The sequence below is a fragment of the Nematolebias whitei genome, chromosome 23 (genome assembly GCF_014905685.2).
Source record: "Nematolebias whitei isolate Nwh7 chromosome 23, NemWhi1, whole genome shotgun sequence".
Classification (NCBI taxonomy): domain Eukaryota; kingdom Metazoa; phylum Chordata; class Actinopteri; order Cyprinodontiformes; family Rivulidae; genus Nematolebias; species Nematolebias whitei.
In genome coordinates, this window is record NC_056520.1 from 8,209,022 (window position 1) to 8,229,217 (window position 20,196).

Sequence of the window (20,196 nt, forward strand, 5' to 3'; positions counted from 1 at the left end):
TCCAGTCCATCACAAGGACACCCTGGACAGGTCTCCAGTCCATCACAGGGACACCCTGGACAGGTCTCCAGTCTATCACAGGGACACCCTGGACAGGTCTCCAGTCCATCACAGGGACACATGGAGACAAACAAGACATCCATTCATCTCACTCACACCTAGGGACAATTTAGAGTTACCAATCAGTCTAACATGCATGCTTTTGGTCTGTGGGAGGAAACCGGAGTATCCGGAGAAAATCCACGCAGCACGGAGAGAACATGCAAACTCCATCCAGAAAGTTCCCCCTGCCGGGATTTGAACCGGTGATCTTCTCACTGAAAGGCAACAGCTCTACCAACTGAGCCACCGTGCCGCCCGTATGTGGATGCATCCTGGCGTAAAAAAAAAAAAAAGGTCCTGTTGAAAATTGGGTTGCCACGTCAAAATCCAAGATGGCTGCTGCCATGTATATATGAAAGCCTCCATCTCTGTTATTTGAGGAAACTATAGTTTCTAGTCCAACGGCGTTCAGTCAGGTCCTCTAGACGGGTTCTTTTTGTTGAGATGTTTCGTCCTTCATCCAAAAAACTTTGTTGGTCCAAGCCACAACAAACTCAGTCCCATAGTGGACCATCCAGCTTTAAAGTACTGTTTCCTCAAATGATTGGGGTGGCCAAAAATTACTCTTTAGTGATCAAGGCCACCATTGGTCATCCCCTGGTTCCACCCCTGGTGGTGGATAAATGGATGCCATTTCTGTCTCGTACCGACCGGTGAATAGGATCAAATAAGACTAAACATCACCCGAGGCCATTTGTCCTTCCAACGGTCTAAAAATAAACATCCGGACCTAAAACTAACCTGATCCAGCTGTTTACAGCCGACGATGCAAAGGTAGAAACATTTGAGTGGTGAGCATCCGGCCGTGTGCGTGACACATTTGTCCAAAATCTTCCGTCTGTTTTGTGCGCCGACATGCGCCGCTCCCACTGACCCTCATTGACGTGCCGGTACATAAACACTTGGCCGTGACTCGGGCTCCCCAGCGGGCCCGTGGAGCAATGGCTGATGGGTAGATGATCTGAGCCACACAGCTGCTGCCGCTCAAGGTGAGCCGCCCCGGGCGCATAAATCTGCATGCCTAACGAGGAGCTGCCGCTGAGGGCCCACTTAGGACCATTACACAAGTTCTGTGTGTGTTTAAGGGAGAGGGAGGCGCACTCTGAAACTCGGAGTGAGAACGTGGAGAGAGGGTTTGTGTTGAAGGTGGGTGAGGAAGCAGAAGAAGGGTCAAAAAGCCTTGAATTAAAAGTTTGCATCTTTTTGTTTTTCCTGCAGATCTTGGGAACATCTTTGTCATAGCAGAAATTAGATAATATGAAGTAGAGTTCTGTAAAAAGGTTATGAACAATCAGTGTCTTACCTGTTGTAGATGGCTTTTAAGGACCGCGGTTTAAGAAAATGCATTGAAACATAAGGAAATGCTGGATATCATACGGGAGCTCGGAAGTTGAAGCCACACAGTGGTCCCCAGCGCAAATTTTAAATCCACCATGTTTGTTAGAGGAAGTGGGCGGGACTTAAAACTCCAACAACCCTGGCTGCTCCCGTAAACCAGCTCCTGCTGGTTTCAAAGCGAGCCTGACAAATTCAAGGTCCGCAGGCCAAATCTGGCCCTTGTTAACGTCTTTTACGGCCCCCAAGGTAAGCAGGTTTAAAGTTATGTTTGTATCGCTGATAATATGCAGCGTCGCACGCGGGTAAAACAGGAAGTGTTTTTGTCAGCTTTATGTTAGCGTTATGTTACCTTACACCTGACCAAGAGCACTGACCCTAAACTTAACCCACTTACCCTTGTGCCTAAACCTAACCCAGACCTTAAACCTAATCCCCAGATCCTTTAGACAGAACGTAACCACGTGAGCCTATTATCAGCGCTAACAACGTACCTTTAAACCCACTAGGAGGTACAGGAGGAGCAGTCTGAACGCTACATATGGGGATAATAACAACTGATAATAGGCCATTTAATGGCTGATGACATTCGGAGTGGGTGTTGAAACGACCGTCTTGGCACCATGATTGGTTATATTACTTTTATTGGCGTTTCAAGTTACCATGGCGACACAATTTACAAACAAATAACGCCATATTTCTCATCGAAACAATCTGTAAATCAGCCATTTTTAGAGATATTAAGCTGAACATTGGTGTGCTGGTTGCTGAGAGCGATGCCCCATGAATACTGAATTCAAATAAAAAAATTCAAGATGGCCACCAAAGCTAAATTTAAATGGCTTTAACTCCGCTATTTTTACACATACAGAGCTGAAATTTGGTGTGGTCTTAGCTGAGAACGTTCCCCACACATGTTGGATCCAAATCAAACATTCAAGATGGCCACCATAGCTTTTAAAGAAAGAAAAATACTATAAGTCATTGATTTTTTTTTTTGCACATTGAGGTGAAATTTTGTACGTTGGTAGCTGAGAGTGAACCCCAACACAAAATACTGTCAAATCAAAAATTTTAAAAGGCCTTGATGTGGCAGGCCCCCGTCAAAGTTTCTCCAGGAACTTTCTTGTTTTACTTTTAATTTCTTCCCATTTTGCTTAAAAACTGAGCGCATTTCATTTAGTGGAGACTTCCCGTGACAGTTGGTCAACTTTGAAGCCAAAAAAGGTTTGACGTTTAAGTAATCTTTGATTCTGATGTGGACAGACCAACAGAGAACGTCCAATTACCATATTTTTTGGACTATAAAGTGCACCGGATTATAAGGACATAAAATCGGTTCGAGGTCAGTAAGTACAACCAGAATTAATACATAAGGCACACCGAATTATAAGTTGATTTTTGAGAATATTCAAGGATTTTAAGTGCGTCGTGTAGTCCGAAAAATACGGTAGACCAATTGTACTCTTGTCAACGAACCCGCAACTAAAATAAGATGTCGAGTATCTAACACAAGTTAATGTATACTGACTCAAGTTGGCCCCCGACTTGTACCAACTATTTTAGTTTTGGAGCCGTTGAACCTGAATTAGACGCCTCTAGTCCAGTATTTCCTTTCATGTCAATGAAAACGAACTAAAAGTTAGCATGGCCGGCACCAAAGGGGATTGTTTCCACCTTAAAATTACTCCAGTACCAAAAAGTTCATGACGGTTCATGAGAATGCTGATTTATGAACTTTTCAACACCCTTTTAATTTCACATTACACTTTTATTCTAATTTAAATATCAGTTCTGTGCAACGCAAGTACCCGTGGTTGCACAGGAAGTGCTACAGCTAGCTGCTGTTTTTTGCACTTACTAATAAAACAGAACTCTCTGGGAATAACTATATAATGCAGATTTAACGGAGGGGTAAAAGCTTACCAAAAAAAAAAAAAATTTCCAAACTGAGCTTGTTCAAAGAGTTACTTACAACAGGTAAGATACTGACTGTTCATAACATGTCCACAAGCAGCAGCACTGATTTGTGGTTTGTCAAAGACAAAGTCATCTCCAAGTCGTTTGTGTTTATCTTCCAGGAGGCTGTCGGTGACAAACGACTCTCTTAAACACCGTCTGCGAGTTAGATGAGATACCTCTGTGATCGATTGCTTCTGCCTTTATTCTTGCCTAATCTGAACATATTGTTTTATTAATACTTTTTTTTTTTTTTTTACCCTCTTTATCCTCTCAGGGTCAGAATTCTGCTTCCGCAACTTCACCAGCCCGTCCGGGATGATCGAGTCGCCGGGATTCCCGGATAAATACCCCCACAACCTGGAGTGCTCCTACATGATCATGGCCCCGCCCCGCATGGACATCACGCTCACCTTCCTGACCTTCGATCTGGAGAACGACCCCCTGATGGTGGGCGAGGGCGACTGCAAGTACGACTGGCTGATGGTGTGGGACGGCCTTCCTCAAGGTGAGGGACCCAATGCACCTTTTTATTTCCTTTCTTTTTAAATCTACAAACCCGCGGTGACTCGTGCAACCCCCGACGTTCCTGCACAAGAATTAGCGTAGCGGCCTTCGATTCCCTGCTCTTTGATGTGCGCTGCCTCTCCTGCGTTTCATCACGTTGCATAGAGGAAATATTTCAGAAGCTGCTCAAAGGGCTCCGGCCTTTCCCATGTCCCTCCTCTGTAATAACACTCATCACCTACTTCCTGCTCTCCCTCGTTATCACCTGCCGCTTCCTTTCTTCCCAGGCGAGTGAGCGCGGCGACCACGATGAGCACCGGCGGGAGCCGAGCGTTCTTTCAGGATGTTACCGAGGACTTTAGTAGTGACCGCCACGGGTTAGAGTCGAAACCTGAGGTGCTGATCGGTTCACGCCTCGCCTCTCACCTCTCCCTTTTTTCCACAACGTAGAAGATTTGCTCTAATTACATCGTTCTGAGTCGCTAAAAGGATCCCCGGGGACGTAAAAATCACAATTATAGCGACGCGTTCGGAAGCTTTGATAGCTGAAAACAATTTGTACCATTCAGAGTTGAGAATTAAGGGGAAATTAAAGCGTAACCCAGTTCCAGTGAGCTAAGACCTCAGGCACGATGAAGAATTTGGTGTCTGGCAGCGGGGGGTTGTGGCGGTGGGGGGGTTTAGCTCGACACTGGTTTAATCTCTTGGTTTGTGTGAGCGTATTTTGATCCTCGGGCAGCTGGCATGAAGGTAGGGATCCCAGTTCCTCTGCTGGGCTCGGGCTGAGGCGCACGACAGATGGAGGGATGGACCAGGAAGTAAGGGGGTGGGGGCATGCTGGGACCCATTAGACGACATTTACTGAACCAGTGTGGCGACTGGAAAACTTTGCAGAACACCAACAGTTCATGCTCAATAATCCAGGTACAAATCCAACAAAGTTCAGTCCAGTCATCTGGATGGTTTCTTTTTTTTTTTTTCAGAGACGTTTCTTCCTTAATCCAAAGGACTTCTTCAGTCCAAGAAGCCACAAACAAACTGGAGTCCCACAAATACCACACTCCCAAAGTGGACAGAAACAGTTTGCTGGTGATAAGATGGTTTCTCCCCACCCCACCCCCCACCCCACCCCCTCGCCAACTCCTCTGAGGCAGCCATGGTCAAAATAGTTCAAAACACCAAAGTTCATGCTCAATGATCCAGGTACAAATCCAAATCCAACAAAGTTCAGTCAAGTCATCTGGATGTTTTTTCTTTTTTTTTTTTCTTGCTGCGATGTTTCGTCCTTCATCCAAAGGACTTATTCAGTCTGAGAAGCCACGAGTCCCACAAATACCGCACTCCCATAGTGGACAGAAACAGTTTGCTGGTGATGAGATGAGTTTCCGGGGCCCGCCCTCTGTTTATTTGTGGCTTCTCAGACTGAATAAGTCCTTTGGATATAGGATGAAACGTCTCAGAAAAAAAAATAACCCATCCAGATGACCTGACTGAACTTTGTTGGATTTGTACCTGGATTATTGAGCACAAACTTTGACGGGGGAGAGGGCAGGCTCCAGAAACCATCTTATCACCAGCAGTTTTTTTCCCACTATGGGAGTGTGGTATTTATCCAGTTTGTTTGTGGCTTCTCAGACTGAAGAAGTCCTTTGGACGAAGGACAAAACCTCTCAGCTTAATAAAAAAAATTAAAAAAAACATCCAGATGACCTGACTGAACTTTGTTGGATTTGTACCTGGATTATTGAGCATGAACGTTGTTGTTTTGAACCATTTTGGCATGACTGCCTCAGAGGAGTTGATGAGGAGAGGGGGGCCCCAGAAACCATCTTATCACCAGCAAACTGTTTCTGTCCACTATGGGAGTGTGGTATTTGTGGGACTCCAGTTCGTTTGTGGCTTCTTGGACTGAAGAAGTCCTTTGGATAAAGGACGAAACTTCTCAGGGGAAAAAAAAAAACGTCCAGATGACCTGACTGAACTTTGTTACAGGACGCTTCTCGTCTTAATGCTTGTGGTTTGTTCGCAGCGTCGCCTCTGATCGGACGTTACTGCGGGACGAAGATCCCCCCGGAGATCCAGTCGTCCTCCGGCCTGCTGTCGCTCTCCTTCCACACCGACATGGCCGTGGCCAAAGACGGCTTCTCGGCGCGCTACAACCTGACGCACAAGGAAGTGTCTGACAGTGAGTGTTTGTGTCCCAGTCGACAGTTTGGCCTCTCGTCGTCTGTCCCTCGTCATCCTCCGTGTCTTTATGCTATTTTGGTTTCGGCTGCTCTTCCTCACCCCTCTCAGCTGCTGCCGTGCTCTCCTGAGAGATTCTCAAACGGCTGTTTTCTCTGAATATGAATTAACTTCACCTCCATTTGTCTCGGCTCACCTGTTGGGCTGTTCTGTCCTCTCTCTCTGTCTATATTTACCTTTTCCAATCCTTCAAAGCGTTTCTCTTATTTTTGAAACATTTCCTGCAGTCATCATCCATTGGAATCAAACCCCCGCCCCCCTCCGCCTCCCCGCTCACACTTGTTCTTTTTTTTTTACGTTTTATCAGCGTTCCACTGTAGCATGGCGCTCGGCATGGAGTCGGGAAAGATCAGCAACGATCAAATCTCAGCCTCGACGACGTTCTACGACAACCGCTGGCTGCCGCGGCAGGCCCGCCTCAACAACGACGACAACGGCTGGACGCCGTCCGAGGACAGCAGCAAAGAGTTCATACAGGTGCCCCCCCCCTCACTCGTTTTGTTTGACTCGTTCCAGTTCTCTTGTTCTTTGTAATCTGTTTTTACCCGAGCCTGTTGTGTTAGCAGAATATCATACAGAAGGTAACCAGTGGCTGTGCATCTGCAGCTAATGGTGTGAATGATTATGAAGCTTTCACACTATTGTGATCCTGTTAATATTTATTATTCTGGGTTTCTTTAAACTATCCAGTACATTTTTCAGCACGATTCTCGTGCTCTTTCAGGACAATCCTGCCATGACTTTTGGTATTAGTGCAACTTTAGCTTTTTGAAATATTTAGCCTTTTCTGCCATTTTAGAAAATGAACTGAGCTCATTTTACAAATGATCTTTAGATCTGTTTACAGTTTTTTACTGCTCCTTTCACATTTTGTTCTGCTTCAGCTTCTTTCAGCTTCCTTCTGCAAATTTAAACTTTTTTCAGCTAATTTTAGCTGTTCAGCTGTTTTCTGCTCCTTTCAGATTCTTTCTGCTAATTTCAGCTTGTTATGCTTCTTTCAGCTCGTATCCGTTTCAGCTTTTTCTGTTACTTCAGCTCCTATTTAGCTGTTTTATGCTAATTTTAGCTTTTTCAACTAATTCCACTTTTTTTTTTTCCACTTCCCTCTGGTAGTTTAAGCTTCTCTCTGCCTTTTTAGCTACTTTTCAACTATTTTTTTGTTTGTTGCTAATTTCAGCTGTTTTAGCTAATTTCTGTGCTCATTTCTGTTTATTTAAACCTAATTCAGAAAATATGTGTTCTTTCTGCTTTCTTCTGCTAACTTAGGCTTGCTTATCCATTTCAGCTAAAATTCTGCATGTTTTTAGCTAACTTCAGCTGCTTTTCAGCAAGTTCTTCAACAATAAGCATTTTCACAGGAAATGAAATCTCTCCAGTTAACATCTGTTGTCTACTTGAGCAAACACACAAATGGCTAAATTTCAGGCAGTTTCACAGATGTTGAGCTAAGATGGGGTGTGGTAGTAGCTGAGAGTCGTCCTCCATGTGTAGTACAAGAGCTAACACGTCTGTGGAGATCCGACACGAGGATGTGAGTATCGTCTTTCACTAAGTTTGACCACGACGACTCAGAGGGCGATGAAGGCCTTTAATCTTTAGGGGGGTGGGGTTCCTCCATCTTCTTCTTCTTCTATGGATTATTCGCAGCAGAGGCAGCAGGTGCAGGAGAGAAACTGGGACCTCCCTCTCCCTGGAGACTCTCTTCAGCTCCTCCTGGGGGACTCTGAGATGTTCCCAGACCAGAGAAGATACCCAGTCCCTCCAGAGAGTTCTTGGTCTGGCTTGGGGTCTGTTGCCAGTGGGACGTATCCAGAAAAACTCCAAAAGGAGGTGCTGTAACCAGAAAAACCATCAACTGACTCCTTATAGTACAGGGGAGCAGCAGCTCTGCTCCTCACCCTGTCTCTAAGTCTGGGCCCCCCCCACCACCACCACCATACGAAGGAAGCTCATTTCAGCCTCTCTGATCCTGGATCTGGTTCTTCCAGTCCTGATTCAAGCATGACCACAGAGGAGGGACCCGTAAAGCTTCGCCTTTAGACTCAACTCTTTCTTCACCACGACCCACCGAAGCAACGCCCTCATTACTGAGGACGAGGCCCAGATCCGTGGATCCACCTCCCACTCAAGAACTGGACTCCCAGATACCTGAACTCCTCCACCCGAGACGTCTTCTTCCTGTAATTTAAAAAAAAAAAAGCCGTTCATAACTATTCCAGCTGTGAAGTGACCTTCAGTATCACTTTCCTCTGCCGGGGACGATAAATTTATCTCAGAGATGCTACAGTATCGCAGAAGAGGCAGCAGCATCTCGCATGCAGAGAGGAATATTCAGCAGCACACGCCAAAGAAACAGAGGAGCTGTGGAGCGACGATAAGGAAGTGCTTCTGCACTCGATCTTTCCTGTCTGAAACTCGTCCAGCTCCGACGAGATGTGATTGATGACGACGCTCTCCTGGACCGCATCCGAACACCGTGCTACCGATCTTCAGCTCCAGCCTTCCTCACCTCACACGACAACACTGACTCACTCCGGCCTCCTCGGCAGGAGGCCACGGTCCGCGACAAGTTACCAAAACGCCACAGCTGCTCCGTCACCGTCTACATGAGCAGTCAACCAGGATGTTTCGTGTAATCGCTTCCTTCCGTCTCATTCAGGTCGACCTCCATTTCCTGAAGGTTTTGACCGGGATCGCCACACAGGGAGCCGTATCCAAGGAAACCCAGAAGTCCTACTACATCACCACCTTCAAGCTGGAGGTCAGCACCAACGGGGAGGACTGGATGGTGTACCGGCACGGCAAGAACCACAAGGTTGGTGTTTAAGGTTCGGCTAGGGGTGGGAGGGAGAATCTTGGCTTTAGATGCATCACATCGTGGACACGGAAGACTTTGAATGGATTTTCATCTAGACCTGTCGTGATAAACAATCAATCAATTAATCGCATGATAAATGAATACTGATTTAATTATTTTTTAATTTTATTAAAAGCTTTGTGTAAAAAAATGCTATGCTAAAGAGCTCAAACCACACCGAGCGTCCGCCATTTTGAGAACCGAAGAGAGACAGCCCATGTCACGTCAAGGGGCCTCCCTTCCATTTTTCTTAAAGATGCACGCTGCTCGCTCCCTCACTATCCATCCTTCGGTTCAGTCTTATACTGCCATCCAGTGGTCGAAAAAAGGTACTACACACAAAACAAATTAAACAGCCTTTCATCTTAAAATTGACAATAATTACTAATTATCGTCAAATTTCCTTTGGTTTTACCAGCATTTAGCACCAGTTTGAGATGGAAAAAGTCTGACTGGATGATGTCAAATGCAGACTGTAGAAGCTGGAAAACCTTAGTAACTGTTTTAGCTTGGCAATAAAAAAAACTGTCGTCGGCACAGAGATGTAAGGAGGCGTCAGGAATGTTTTGATCTACATTATTTATATAAATTGTAAAAAAGAGTGGGACCTAAAACTGAACCTTGCGGCACACCATTAGTGACCGTTCAATAGCTAAATAGTTAAATAGCTAGACGAAGTACCGTTATGTCGACACATAATGACCCGGAAGAGTTTAAATTGTGTATAAGTTTTCAGAGATAAACACGATGCTAGTCAGGTTAGCTTCTCTATGGCGTTTTCAATGATAAGTTAGCATCTATGCTAATTGTTGGTCAGCAGTCTGTGATTAATAGGATTTTATAGCACTTTTTTTTTAAGCATGAAAATATATAAATAAATGTTAATTTATGTAAAATAAATAATTGGTTTACGTTTCAAAATAAGCAAATTTTAGTTTTATTGGAGCATTTTTTTGGGGTCCTAGAGAAGTCCCAACAAATTCTAAGTTTATTTAAATACGATCCTGGACCCGCAGTTCGACTTGCAGCTTCACTGCCACTTTATTTCACGGTACGTTTCTGCTACGTTCGTGGCAAATTCCTCAACAACAAAAGAGCTCATTCATCCAGGAGCCACTTTCTGTTCTGGGTCCGTTTCTAATCTTTGGTCGTGACCCCGGTCATGAGTGGGAGGGATGAAGAGATAAAGGCAGTGAAAGGAAGAGAACCTGACAAAACCAGAACAATGGAGTCCTGTGTGTGTCCTCACCTGCAAACGCACACCTGAAGGTACTGGAGCGGCACGTTACCGTTTTAAAGCAGAATTTATTGATGGTGGGGGAGTTTGGCGATTCAAATCAAGCTTGTTGTTTTTCTACGGCCACCTGTCTCGTTTCAGGCTCTGGGCAGAAAGGCGGAGGGGGGTATCCACATACCCATACGGACCAGGGTTCCCACCCCCCTCTGTGCGTGACACTGATTAGTTTGGGTGCAGCCAGCGGGGGGTATTTGATGTGGAGATTATCAAGTGAAATGTGGATTTGACTTAAAAGTCAACATCTGTGCAATTTATTAAAGCCCCCCAGATGCCCCTATGCCTTCCACAAGCTGGCCCCCACCCCCACCACCACTTTACTCCCTTTAAATAACCTCTCTGATCTCACCCTGTCTGGAGACGTGCACGTGTTCACCGTCTTGTCTGCGTTCTTTTGTAATTCGAGTCCCGCGATGCGTCCGATCCAAAATAAATAAATATTCCGACAGACGCATCAGCAGGCATTACGGTGTGGCGGCTTTGAAAATCGCTCTCAGCTTTTTAGAATACACGGCGGACAGCAGGCGGACGGAGGATCAATAAAAGTTTGCAAATGTGTAAAGTGTGGTTCCTCTGAAAGGAAAATAGACGTGACACCGGCGGAGAGATAAAAGGAAGCGCCGAATCTGAGACTGCAGTCGATTCGGTCAATGAAGACCATTAAAGAGTCGGCTCGGGCCGGGACCAAACCAAGAACCTGCGCTCCGCTTCCTCTAAAAGGGCAATAAAACGTGCACGTGATCAAACAGCAAGAAGTCTGCAGGAATATGAACTTTGTGCATTGAATTGTTTTGTGTAAGACCTAAAATCAACAAAATGTTGCACCTTTCTCTTCTTCTACTAAACTTCAGTGCGGTCCTTCTAGTACAGTTTTTCTAGCTAACGTCTAGAACACACGTCAAATTCAAGGCCTGGGGGCCAAATGTGGCCCTCGTTGACATCTTCTCTGGCTCCCAAGATGATGTGTGAAACGTACAATCAAATGAGAAATCAAAGAACATCAAATGAGACCAAGCTAACTCTTTTAGAGGAACCTTCAAACAAGAAAAGATGTTGGGTATCTTGACTTGAGTTAAAGTAGATTCTGAAACTGGCCCTTAGTTTGAAAAAGGTTTTAATTTTGGCCCCCTTTTGTAAGTGAGTTTGACACCCTTGGTCTAGAATATTTTCATTTAAGTTCCCTTTTAGGGACAGAGCTGCTAGTTTCCATCACTTACCACATTTTGTTTTCAGGCCCGTTTCTCTCCGGGGGCTGGCAGCTTCTCAAATGACGTAAGGATTACCTTAAATGAAAACTGAGGAAAAAGTGGAAGAAAACCAGAGAATCTTCACCAGCGTATTAACTTTAAATGCTTGAAAAGCTGCACCACCTACAATTAATTACTCTTAATGTGGGCGCAACGGCTCTGCGTGAATTAATTTATTGTAAATGCGGTCAAACTTGAGCAAGTCTTTTTCTATGATTTATTTTTATAGAAATTTAACAACCAACCCGGGTCCACATGAGACTCCTTACGGGTCCAGATCCAGACCTCCCTCCATTTGAGGACCAGTATCCCAAATTATCCACATTTTAGTCTGTCTTTGTCCTCCTTGCGTTGCGAAGAGGAGGAATTGGAAATACCCTCTGTATTTGCGTCCTTCTGTGAATGTTGTGAGCATAACTGGCTGCAAGGCAAGGCAGCCAAAGGAGCTGAGATGGTGTAGGGGCAGGGCAGCCGACTCGGGACACGAAGGTCCTGGGTTCGATCCCGAGTCACTGCACATCTCGTGGTGTCTCTGAGCAGGACACCTAATCCCGAATTGCTCCTCGGGCGCTTACATAGCTGCCCACTGCTCCACCTTGGTGTATCCCAGGTGCGATGGGTTAAATGCAGAGAGCCAATTTCGTCTTTGTATGGGAACGTAAAATGATGACGACACACTGCACTTTATAAGAAAGATCACTACAAAAATTGGGTTGTCAGGTCATAATCCAAGATGGCCATCGCCAGTGGTGGAACTAATTTTCCGTTTTTAGCGTTTTTGCCATCTTTGAACACCTTTAACGGAATTAGCTTCCGCTAAATTTAAATTTGGTAAATTCAAGTCTGTTAAATTTTATGACAGTTCTCCGCACTAAAAGTGTCCAAGAGAATGGTGATTTACACAGAGTGATGCTATGCAGAACTAATCAAATGTGAACACCACCCGGTGATGTCATCAGCCTCACAGTGCTTTCCCCCCTCATATCTACCGCAACAGTCGCTGACTCGTGATGTCAGTTTACAGCCAATAACAGAGACTTTAATATAAATAAAACAAAACCAGAACAGGAAAATAACATGAAAAGAAACATTTTCACATTCAGAAACATTGTAAACAGTCAGAAACATCGTGAACGGTCAGAAAAACCGTAAACGGTCAGAAACACCGTAAACGGTCAGAAACACCGCAAACGGTCAGAAACGTCGCAAACGGTCAGAAACGTCGCAAACAGTCAGAAACATCGCAAACGGAAACATTGCAAACACTCAGAAACGTCGCAAACAGTCGGAAACATCGCCAACACTCAGAAATGTCGCAAACAGTCAGAAACATCGCAAACGGAAACATTGCAAACACTCAGAAACGTCACAAACAGTCGGAAACATCGCCAACACTCAGAAATGTCGCAAACAGTCAGAAACATCGCAAACGGAAACATTGCAAACACTCAGAAACGTCACAAACAGTCAGAAACATCGCAAACAGTCGGAAACATTGCCAACACTCGGAAACGTCGCAAACAGTCGGAAACATCGCCAACACTCAGAAATGTCGCAAACAGTCAGAAACATCGCAAACGGAAACATTGCAAACACTCAGAAACGTCACAAACAGTCAGAAACATCGCAAACGGAAACATTGCAAACACTCAGAAACGTCACAAACACTCGGAAACATCGGAAACAGTCAGAAACATCGTAAACAGACCGAAACATCGTAAACAGAAAAATTGCACACATAATTCCTACCCAGCATGCTTTGCAACACTCACACTGTATTAAAGTAAAGATGTGTGAAATGTGTGAGAGTCACGTCCCAGAAACAAACAGATTTATTACTGAGAGAATATTGATGTTATTTAGCAACTTTGTAGATAGTTTATAAAACTAGGTAAAAACACAGAGGATTGTCAATGTGAGTTAATTCATTAAAGTAAATGACACAAGGGAAACGTCTGACACACATTGAATGCATCACTCTGCTTCAGCACACCTGAGTTCTGCTCCGCCTCTTTGCGGGATGTGGACACTTTACCTGGGATTTATGAACAATTGCGTTCACTTACATCATTACATTAGTCTTGCAGTGTCAGCGACAGCAGTGGATGATAAAAGTTAGCGCTTTAGCATTAGCTTGTGCAATTTTTTTTTCAATATTTGTTTAGTGGTTTAGCGTTAGCAAAGCTAATTTTTCAGTAAGCCAATTAGCTGTTCGCAAAACTAACTTTTTGTTTAGCTGTGCCCACCACTGGCCACCACCATTTATATTTGTAAACCGGTCACGCAGAGCTTAATTTGGAAACCAAGCGATGCCGTATGCAAATGGCAGTGTGAGACCATGGTTCACTGAGACCAACCGGAACGCACACACAACACAACACTTAGGTGCACAAATGTCAAAATACCAATCCAATTTATGTTTCTAATTTACTTTTAAATGCTTTATGTGTGATTTTATAAATGTAGCCTATGAAGTGTAGGATAATTTCTTACCTTGTTGTTTAGCATGCTCCGCTTCTCTTACGCATCCTAACCGCCCCCGGGCGTTTCACTTCAGGACAAATTGAGATTGCAAATTTAAAAATAATCATAGATTTTTCCGGCCCATTTGTGTTTATTCTAAATTTATTCAATAGTTAGTTGAATCTAAGGTTTGAGAACTAAGCTTACTTGCATAACTTTGTTAAGCCTGAGAGTTACCGGACCCAAGCAAACAGTTACCGGAACGCACTCTGTCAAAATAAGAGCGTTCCCGGATCCTGTTCTGGCAGGATCCGGCTTAAATTAAGCTCTGCTGCCACCCCAGTCATGATTAGTCTGTGGTGACCAAGGCCACCATTGGCCACCCCCTGGCTCTGCCCCTGCTGGTGGATAAAATTTCACCCTTTACTCACCAGGACCCGTCACTCTGCACTGCCTCCACTGTTCTCCACAGTGTAACTCCGAATGTCTTGCACCAAAAACATTTAGGTTCATTCTCTGTTCAACTCCAGTACAGAAAAACACTCGCCTCCAAAACTACAAACATTCACTTTTCTAATCCCTCAGCGACGGGGGCCATCGGCGCACCGCTTGTTGCTTTTTAATTCTTGAAGCAGAGTCCCCCACTCTTTAAGCTCCTCATCAGCCAGGTTCTCCGCCGCTCCCCGCGGACTGCGGCTGAATCTTCCGTGACCAGTAATCCACCAGTCGGGCTCTACAAGCCCCCAGTTAGCCCGTCCTAAGCCCCACAAAGAGCCTTAAGTGGTGGAAGCTCTGTTCTCATCAGGGGTCCTGTAATAACTGGGATTTGGGTCTTTTAATTGTCATCTAACAGCGAGCTTTACGCTAATGTGGCGTATGAATCTGTAATGTTTCTCACGTGAAGGTCGAGCGGATGCGAATCGATACGAGTGATGGGAGCCGAGGCGCGTTGCATTTGTCTGGAGGCTGGAAAGAAAAACAAAGGAGAAGAAGAGGCCAAAGCTAAGGCTTTGTGCAGATTTTTTTTTTTTTGTCACTAATTTTCTGCATGCCAACGCAATTTCAATTTGACGCCTGCGTGACTCGTTAAATCTAAGTCACGCGCTTCACATGTGCACCTCATTACATGATGAGACGCTAACTCGCCCGGGAATTGCATTTGTCACAAACTCACACATAAGTGTAGATACAGGCGTATTTTCCCTTCCGCGCACAAACACACGAGCGCAGCCCGTGCTAATTAACATTAAAAACCCACACTGTCATCTGTCAGCGTCTGAGAGGAAGGTCCCGGCAGCCCCGGCGCTAAACAAGCGTTGTGTTACTGAAAAGTGTCGTGATGCTCGCGCTAAATTTGTCACACGCGTCAAGCAACCTGAGCAAGGTGGAACAAACAAAAGAAACGGCTCGCGCAGCATTTCAGCCTGCTCATCCAATCACTGCGTGTCACACGTTTGTTTACAAGCTCATGCATAAAACAATCAGCACATATTTGCATACGCACGCACGGGTAGAAAGAGTCGCACGCTGATACAGATGGTGGTAACAGCTGAACAAAAATCTGACCTGGAGTGTTGGTGGTGTCGCTGTCGGTCCCACTGACACACATGGCTGGCCTCTTTTTTTAATTTAATTTAAAATTGTAAAGGATCTCCGACTAGATGAATCAACAGACCTTATATGATAAACAGACTTGAAACATGAGACAGCAAAAATACTGTCGGTCGTTTAGTCTTTATAATAAAATATATGTATTGTGTATATATTTTTTAATTTTTTCATTTAGCCTTTATTTATCCAGGTATTCTCATTGAGCCACGAGAACTCGTTTAGGGAGCAGATGGGGGTTAAGGGCCTTGCTCATGGGCCCAGAGTGGGGCGAATGAGGATGGGGGCAAGCGTGGGTGCTTCACCTACCCCACCCACAATTTTGATGTTATCGGGGCCGGGGCGTGAACCCGCGATCTTCGGATCACAGGTGAATTGACCCTCGATCCTCTGTGCATATGTGACCATGGCCTTCTTAATACCAGCAACCAGCTCTTTTCTTGTCCTACTCAGCTCCTCTGAGCTTCCAGACCTGAAGGCAGTGTTCTTGACTTCCAGCAGGGTACGCACCTCTGCATTCAGCCAAGGTTTTCTGTTTAGGTAGCTTTTAACATTTCTGATGGTGGAGACGGTGTCAGTGCATGTACTAATGTAACCCAGAACTGAGGATGTGTATTGGTCCAGATCAAGCGATTCATGTATGATGTTAGCTCTTGAGCTAATGTATATAATAGAGAAAAAACAACATATTAGGACCAATGTGTTCCATTGGTTAGAGATCCCTTTAAGGCCAGTTGCGCAGAGAAGCCAGCTGGAACCAATTACTACTGGAGATATCTTCATACTGAAGAACAAGAGAAGAGTAATGCACTGAGCCTCAGATCAAACGAGCAAAATGAGAATAAAAAAACCAACAGAGAGACAAGAAAATGTCTTTCGCAGAGTTTTCCATACCTCCCTCTAGTGCCATTACCTCAAAGAAAAACGGCAGCAGAGGAAGATGACATGCCAAAATGGAATGATGTAATGTAGGGTAAATCAAAAAAACAACGTTCTTTGTTTTAACAAAATCCTGCTACATTTATCGCCGGCAGAAGGATAATGGTTTAAATAAAGGTTAGGTTCTCAGAAAGTGGCGCACCTCTTCCGGGCGACCTCGTTCTCAGAAGGGTCATCAATAGTTAAAAACCCGAGGTACACAAACAAGTCTGGCCACCGCCTCCTCCTGCTCTGTGTGTCTAATGGGTCTTTATTATAATTTCATGACCCTCCACGCGACGAGACACAACATGGCAGCATTAATTATTCAGCCCGCCTCAATGGGATGTCACGTGAGGGGCGGGGAGACAGAAAAACTCAAGCCTGTCGTCTGGCAGATTACAGATGTTGAGAAACAACGCAACGGTCTTCCAAGCTTCCCCTTCATTCCAAGATGGTCAGAAAGTATCTCCTCCATATTATCAACAGGTTAGTCAATGAGCAACCATCTGTTTCCCAACGCCATTAACCTTTAACCCTCGGAGTCGAACGAGCGACCCTTCAGGTGTCCTGACAAAAGAGAAGAGGAAGTGGACAGGCAGGAGGAAGCTATGATCAACTCGACAACTTCTCAGCTTTCTATTGTTTCGCTTCTCTCCCTCTCTCTGCTCAGTTATTAAAAAAAAAAAGACGAGCCAGTTCCTACAGAACAACCAGTTCTGTTTATGACAGCAGTGTTGGAAACGTTCCCTGCTTTCATCCAAGGATGAAAACAAACCAGAAAAAGGTGTCCAGCAGAGTAATGCATCATTAATGGCCTTTTAGTGGGAGAGGTGATATCGCATTCCACAGAGGATGTTTCTAGGACACTAAAGTTGTCGACTACATATCAGTTTTATCATTTTTACAACATAGAAAATTTATCACTTTTGGCATCAGTTGCCTCCAAGATTCAGGCACTTTATAGTTTATTTGGCAACAACTCTGTTCTGATACTTGATCTGATGGTAGACTTTAACACTTGGAGGGCCTTATTGGGAGCAGTCACGCATTTATTTGTGTTCGTTTTTAATTATTTTTATTTTTTTATGCTGTCAATTAACATGATTTTTTTTTTTTTTTTGGACAAAGCCTAAAAATCCTTCAAAGTTATTATTATTTTTGTCAGATTTATTTTTAATGCTCCCGTAACCTGACAGTAGCGTTACTGCCCTCTAGTGTTCCTTAAGGGAAAAAAACAACCATAAGGAAATCCCATTATAAATGCATTTATTTTCTGATTCCATAATTACTACATCATAAAATAATATATTGCATTTCATTTTAGGTCTATTTCTATACTTTAGATTTTTTTTATTAGCTCACTCAGTGGTGCTTTGATATTTACATTTAAGAGCCTCTGAAAAAAATTACCCAGAGGGTGTTCAACTTATCCTGGAAGAGTTTCGTCTTTCCCGGAAAGATAAAGATAAAAGACAATACAAGGGTTTAAAAGATAGTTCCGATCTTTTTCAAGTGGTGCTTTGTGAAAAAGGAATGAACAATTAATATCTTACTTATTGTAGATAGCTCTTTAAACAGCCTCGATTTGGAGAAACAGATAAATTCTGACCCAATGGATGAACTAAGGACTACTCTGAGCAAAACCAAGATGAAAGTGGATTGTTTCCATCTTAAAACAACTCTAAACTCTGATTTTTGTAGTGATTTATGCAAACGGTTTTGTATAAACCTTAGTGGTTCCCAACCGTGGTCCTTGAGGAACGCCATCCTGCATGTTTTAGTTGTTTACCTGCTCCAACACCTGGTTCAGTCATTTAATTAATTCAAGTTCTGCCAAAGCTCATTCATCACTTGTTCGTTCAAACCAGGCGTGCCAAAGCAGGAAAACGACTACAACATGCAGGATGGTGTTCCTCAAGGACCAGTGTTGGGAACCACTGCTTTAAGCTGCTGTCAGTTTTACATTAAATGGTTTTATTCTGACAAATGTCAATATATTCCAACTGAAGTTTCCCCAGAATGCACTGGAAATGGTATTGCTAGTTAGACCTGTTAAACCTGTTTATATTTGTGTTTTTTAACCAAAACAATTTGAAGAAAAATCAAATATTTACCCCAACAACTTCTTCTTGGACTTGCCGTTAATGTGTTTTGCTGAGAAATAACCTAAATTCAAACTGTTATCTACATCAGATAAGCTACTGATTGTGCATAACCACTCCACAGGACCCCACTTTAAAAGAACTGAGCTACAGCTCTAAGCAGTGTCGGTGTTTTGCTTCAGAACTGAGGAAATTCCACAGAATCGGGCTGGATCGCCTCGTTAAGAGATAAACACTTGGATTGAGCACTTCCTGTTCGAGTGACGAAGCTGTCCTCGCCACCTCTCTCCGCCTCCTGTTCCACATTCCTCCGTCATCCTCCCCAAGTTGCATCCTCTGCCCTCCATTCAACCCCCGCCCCCTCCCTCTGACCTGCCTCCACTTCATCTCTGCTTCTGAGGGCACCCACCCCTCCTTTCCCCACCTGCTTCTTTTTGTTTCGGGAAGATCTCGGAGCAGGAAAGACGGGTTTGTGCGGGGCAGATCTTTCGTCACGCACTCCTTTTTGTTGGCAGCATGCGTGGGTGTTTACATAACCCCCATGAGCCCACGTTGACTGTTATACCCTTTAGGTAAACATACCAGCTGCCTATCGTTTATCTACAGCAGCGATAGCTCCAGCTTATCTGCTCAAACACTCACTCTGCTTTGTATTACCAGTGTCAGCTCCACTTGATTAAATCAGGCCATGCCCAAAATCAAATAAAGCCCCTTGAGTCGGATTTTGAAGACGCTCGTGTTACCTCAGGATACGGAATATCATTTTGGGGGTGATGGAATTTGGAAAATGGGTCAATATATTAAACTTCCGCAGGCTAAACAGCTTTTATATGAAAATTAGGATAAAATAATTTCAAAATAAAAGTTTTTTTTGTTTGTTTTTTTTTTTTTTTTTAAAGGAATGCATATTGCCCGCTACTTTTAATACCAGTTTTGGCTTTTTTTGTCAAATCTTGAAAACGGTGCGTATTCTCGTGCAATTGTTAAAAGATGTCACGCTCAGATCAGCTGTTGTGAATGACTTTCGGTTATCGTCGCATCAAAATTTAGCTCAGTATAAATTTAACTGACTGTAAACGTTCTATTGTCCCGCCCATAACCGCTGATCCGCTCAAGATAATTTAACAAAACTTTGTGTACAATACATCATTGCTAGACGGAGTGTTGTTTACACTTTTCATCACCCCGACTCCAAGGTCAACGTCAAAACGAGGTCTCGGCTTGTCCGGTTCATTGCTAGAGATTGTATAATAGTCTGTAGACGGGCATATGGTTTAGGTTTATTGTTTGTTGTCATGTTGTGTTGATCAACACAAGGTCAGCGATGCAATGAAATGCTCAGAGCGAGAAGAACCGTCTCAACTCGCCAAAAAAAAAACAAAATCAAGTAATGCCAAAGCATGCAGCAAAAGTACGAAACAAGGCTCCAAATGTGAAACATAAATGCATCAACAGCAGCATGATCCTATTAGCAGAGTGGTTCTGTTGGCAGTGACGTTCTCTTGGTAACATGGTCCTGTTAGCACCATGATACTGTTAGCAGCTAGGTTCTTTTAG

General features: G+C 44.1%; 1 protein-coding gene across 1 annotated transcript in view; it reads left to right on the forward strand.

The window, feature by feature from the left end:
- nrp2a (neuropilin 2a) overlaps positions 1-20,196 on the forward strand; it is a 90,505-nt gene that overhangs the window by 34,472 nt on the left and 35,837 nt on the right. The window contains exons 4-7 of the mRNA XM_037696429.1: positions 3,674-3,904; positions 5,933-6,088; positions 6,455-6,624; positions 8,807-8,962. Of these exons, the coding sequence (XP_037552357.1) occupies positions 3,674-3,904; positions 5,933-6,088; positions 6,455-6,624; positions 8,807-8,962 (713 nt within the window). The remainder of the gene's footprint in view (positions 1-3,673; positions 3,905-5,932; positions 6,089-6,454; positions 6,625-8,806; positions 8,963-20,196) is intronic.